The 4,422-nt window shown below is 33.1% G+C and overlaps 1 protein-coding gene across 6 annotated transcripts; it reads left to right on the plus strand.

Annotated features, from left to right (window-relative positions):
• The first annotated feature begins 564 nt into the window (after positions 1–564).
• Positions 565–3,441, plus strand: LOC127092142 (uncharacterized). 6 transcript variants are annotated; one of them, XM_051030949.1, is made up of 4 exons: positions 565–701; positions 1,303–1,355; positions 2,145–2,944; positions 3,114–3,441. In XM_051030949.1, the coding sequence occupies exons 3-4, from the start codon at positions 2,149–2,151 to the stop codon at positions 3,167–3,169; spliced, it is 852 nt and encodes a 283-aa protein (XP_050886906.1). In that variant the 5' UTR covers positions 565–701; positions 1,303–1,355; positions 2,145–2,148; the 3' UTR covers positions 3,170–3,441. The 6 variants fall into 6 exon arrangements, with proteins under 6 accessions (XP_050886906.1, XP_050886909.1, XP_050886904.1 ...); XM_051030952.1 differs by having other exon boundaries at positions 571–701; positions 2,149–2,944; XM_051030947.1 differs by having other exon boundaries at positions 635–807.
• Positions 3,442–4,422: the final 981 nt, after the last annotated feature.

The following is a 4,422-nucleotide window of genomic DNA, read 5'->3' on the forward strand; positions in this document are numbered from 1 at the left end:
AACACCTCATTTAAACTCTTGCAAATCCTAAAAAATGAAAAATGTGACTTTGTCATGTAAGCTCCAAAATGTCTCGGATGAATCTCTTGAAAGGACATCGTGATGAGTCGCCAACCCAACTATTGTTTCAACTTCAATCCAAAAACCCTAATCATTGATGTTTGCATCCAATTGTAGACAACATCCAGATCCTCGCAGATCAAAAACAATCTTAGAAGAGGTGAAAAAATAGAAGAGTGTTAGCTCGTAAAAATGTAAAGATGGAAAAAAGATTATGGAGATTATAAAGTAAATATTTCGGTCAAACATATATTAGTGGTTGGACTCTTAAATTTGAATTAGTGAGAAATTTCAAATTCGAATCCATATCTCTATACATATTCTTCAAGTTACCAACTAAATTGTATTCACTTAATCACAATTTAATTTTATTTACTTTTACATATCTTTTATTTATGTTAAGATACAAAAAGATAAACATACTTTAATAATTAAAAAAACAAAATTATATTTGATTTTCTAAAAATCAAAAAGAGCGCATAGATTAGGGTGGAAAGAAACACGGGGAGTAGTATACAAGACAAACTATGAACTAAACGGAGTTAAGAGCTGTTGGTATATGTCACTGTCGTGTTGTGCGTGAGACTGTGCTGTCGACAAAAACCAAAACTACCTTATTATCATCTTATCTGCACCACTGGGTACGTTTTCTTCTCCTTCTTCCTCAAATCACAAAATGCTCTCTATTTCTTCCTTCTGTTGCCGCAACCCCAGTAGTATTTGCTCCATTCATCGTTGAAATTGCTGGTCAGGGTATTCAAATCAATGTCCTTTTGTTCTGTGTTATTATTCTTTTTTTTTCTTTAATGGCGATTTACCTAGAGCAAAGGGTGCTCTAATTTTTCTTAATTGTTATTTTTTCTTTGTTGACTAAAAGTTGTTTTGATTTCAAATGCTCATAATACTTTACACTTTATCTGAATGTGTAACTCAATTGTCTCTTGATTTTCCACAGTAGCCACCAAACACTCTTTTCTTAACCTATTTTGCATTTTCAAAGTATTTTTCGATTATTTTAGTGGAATAACCTATGGTATGTGTGTGATATATGCTGTTTTTTCGCCTATGTCCTATGTTTCATATATTATGTATATTATTTGGTGATTTCATTGTTGATACTAGAATTTTGACTTTCACAAGTGTGCACTGTTCTATTTTCACAAGTGTGTATCTGGTTGAAGCAGAATTATTTGCTCTTACAAACATGGTATATGATTTTGTTCATCATGGCTTTTCTTGTAGGTGTTTGCTGGCTGATTTTTTAAACGTGTTTCCCTTATTTGATGCACTGAGAGGTTAGACTCCTCTATGATCTTTTTAGCCTTTTTGCATTGCTGTTTTCTTTTTAGTTTCTCTGTCTAATAGGATTTATTCCCGGAAATTGGCGGGCCGGGTCCTTCAGCTAGCACAGGCGTCATATAGGCCGCCCCAGAGGCGAGTCACCCAACATACTCCTTTATGGACATCAGTGTTGATGGCGGAGAGCCAAAATCCCGCCATACCTGTCGCTTTGCGGCGCCGTTATAGCGTATTATGGCGGAAAAAAGTTGCAATATTGGCAGATATTTACCATCGCGGCGAACCCAAAAACCACCATGCATATCCGACAAAGCAGCCATTGCGCCGCAATTGATAACACTGAAGAACTTATTGCCTGAATGTCGTAAAGATTGAATATATAGCTATTATGGCCTATAATGGGTGGTAATTTGCATTCATGGCTCTTGTCCCATATGACACAAAAGAGATGAGAATAAGTAGGGGCAGACTTCGAACGGAGAAGGCAGACCGAAATCTTAATGAGTCACCCAGTGAGACTCTCTTGTGACTCTATCTGACCTGCTTCAGAAGTGATATCAATTGATGTTCTTGCGTAAACAATTTACAACTACAACTTTTTAATGATTTTTTTTAGTCAAAACATGTTAATATACGGCGGTACACGTTAGGATTTGAGATCAAGGCTAAGAAAGAAATGTATCAATCTAATGGCTGTCTAAATTATCCTTTTGTATGAGCAAATGGTTTTCTGACTTTCTTTCTTTCTTGGATTATGTTAATGATGAACTATACTTTATTTTTAGGAAGATGCACGAATTCTCTACCGTCGATGGTTTTATGGAGATAAGTGAATGCATGGCGGATATGATCAAGCATGTCGCTAATGAACCATCCATGGGGCTTTACTTTATCCAACAACATGCTCAAAATGCAGTGCCGAATGTTGTCAAAGCTGACAAAAACGTTGTTGAAAAGGTTCACGAAACCGCTTTGCACACTGAAGACTTGGAGGACTCTATTACGGCGGTTCGATCAATGAAAGAGTGTGGATTTTCCATAGTTGATGAAATGATAGGAGACATAAACAAATCTCTTGAAATCATGAAAACCAAAAAACCAAAAAAAGGGTTAATCCATTCATCCACCTCAACCCCAAGGTCTCAGACAGAAAGAACTAAATTTTGGGGTAATAGTTCATTTTCCGCTCGGGAAGGTGATGATAAAAAGAGTAACTATTTTTCGAATGCTTTAAAGACGGCGAAAGAGAAGGTTAGCAATCTCAAGTGGCAACAGACTGACGATAAAGGACCAATATATTCCAAGGAAGAGAAGTCGCAAGATCCTGATTTGCCGTTATCGATCACATCAGACGGTATAACTTCATCTTTACAGGCTGCTGAACCTGATGAATTGCCTGTATCGAGCCAGGTTGAAGATGAGTCTCAACACTTGCATTCGGATGACAGCGAGATTAGCATTAAGTTGCTGTCATTATCAGAAAGGTTTGACGACTTTAAAGCTAATAAAGAAGCGAAACTAGAAGAGTGGCTTGAAGGAACCAGCAACTATGATGATTATTGCGATACCGATGACGAAAAAAGAGGTTAGTTTGGTTACACTTATTAAACAAACTTCAGCCTATATATACTATTGTGTAATATTTAACAATCTCGCAATATTGATTATTCATTAAATGATTAATCAACCTATTACGCATTCACACTACATTCATTTTCCTGAAACTCTGATGTTGATTTCATTATGTCTGATAGTTAAGAAGCTTGTTGAGAATGGCGAGAAGATAAAAGATGGAGACAGTGGCTTCTAAAGTGAAGTACTATAATGAATGCATGCAGTTCAGTCGGGGAACTTCGAGAAAGCCCGGTAGTAGAATAGCATGTTACTATATTTCAAGTGATTGGATTTTATTTTAGTACTTAGAACTTTGAGAAGATTAAAGTCTTGTAAATGCGAAATTGACCAGGTTGTATAATATTGTAGTTGAAATGTTCAGGGGTTATTGTTTGTGACTGATAGACCATAGCTGTGATAAAATTGATCTGGTAATAAAGGGGTGTACTAAGAGTTCCAGACTACAAATTTTTCTTCTTAATTTGATGGTTGAAAATGTTAGATTTGTGAATGCAATGCAGTTTCTTCCCGTGTATGAAATGATATTTTTTGGCATTATCACGGACAATGTGCCTTTCAATTGAAGGGTCAGCTGGATGAGATTTGAGACAAGAGACTTCCAATGTTAGTTTGTTATGTGATGGGTCAAAGAGTTGACATCAGTGTATGGAGGATCGCGAATCGGCACGTAAACTCATACAATTTTACGTTCCGATAGTATCGCGGCGTGCTGCAATTCAGGTGGGATCGTGTGCAGTAAACTCAACGAACTCGTACGAGTTAGGGAAGCAAACTCGTTCCATTTGCATAGATGCCGCATCCTTTTTCTAGTTTTTAAAATGGACCTGGATCCGGGCCGCATCGCATTTAAAGTTTTAATTTTAAAATTTTTAAGTATTAGGAATTTTGAGAGATATGGTGCGGTTTGTTTTGTTCTTTTTAAATGATCTTTATAATATAATATAATTTTGTTGAAAAATGATTTTAAATTTTTTATAAAAATTTAATTTACTTAATTATTTTTAAAATATTATTTTAGATATTTGATCATTGAATTTTTTTTTGGAAATCAAAATTTTATAAAGTCACTTAATTTTAAAGTTATTTCAAATCATTTTTCTTAAAAATTATTTTTGAGATATAATTTTAAAAAAAAATTACGATTTCGATTATATTTTGATCTTCAATAATATATATTTATATTATAAGATCTCAAAATTAGTCTTTTAATTTAAAAAAAAAAAATACATACATATATATATATATAATATATATATATATAATAGATATATATATATATATATATATATATATATATATATAGATATATATATATATATATATTATATATATATATATATATATATATATATATATATATATATATATATATATATATATATATATATATATTATATATATTATATATATAATATATATATATATATA

This window comes from Lathyrus oleraceus, chromosome 6 (genome assembly GCF_024323335.1).
Source record: "Lathyrus oleraceus cultivar Zhongwan6 chromosome 6, CAAS_Psat_ZW6_1.0, whole genome shotgun sequence".
NCBI classification, from domain to species: Eukaryota; Viridiplantae; Streptophyta; class Magnoliopsida; order Fabales; family Fabaceae; genus Lathyrus; species Lathyrus oleraceus.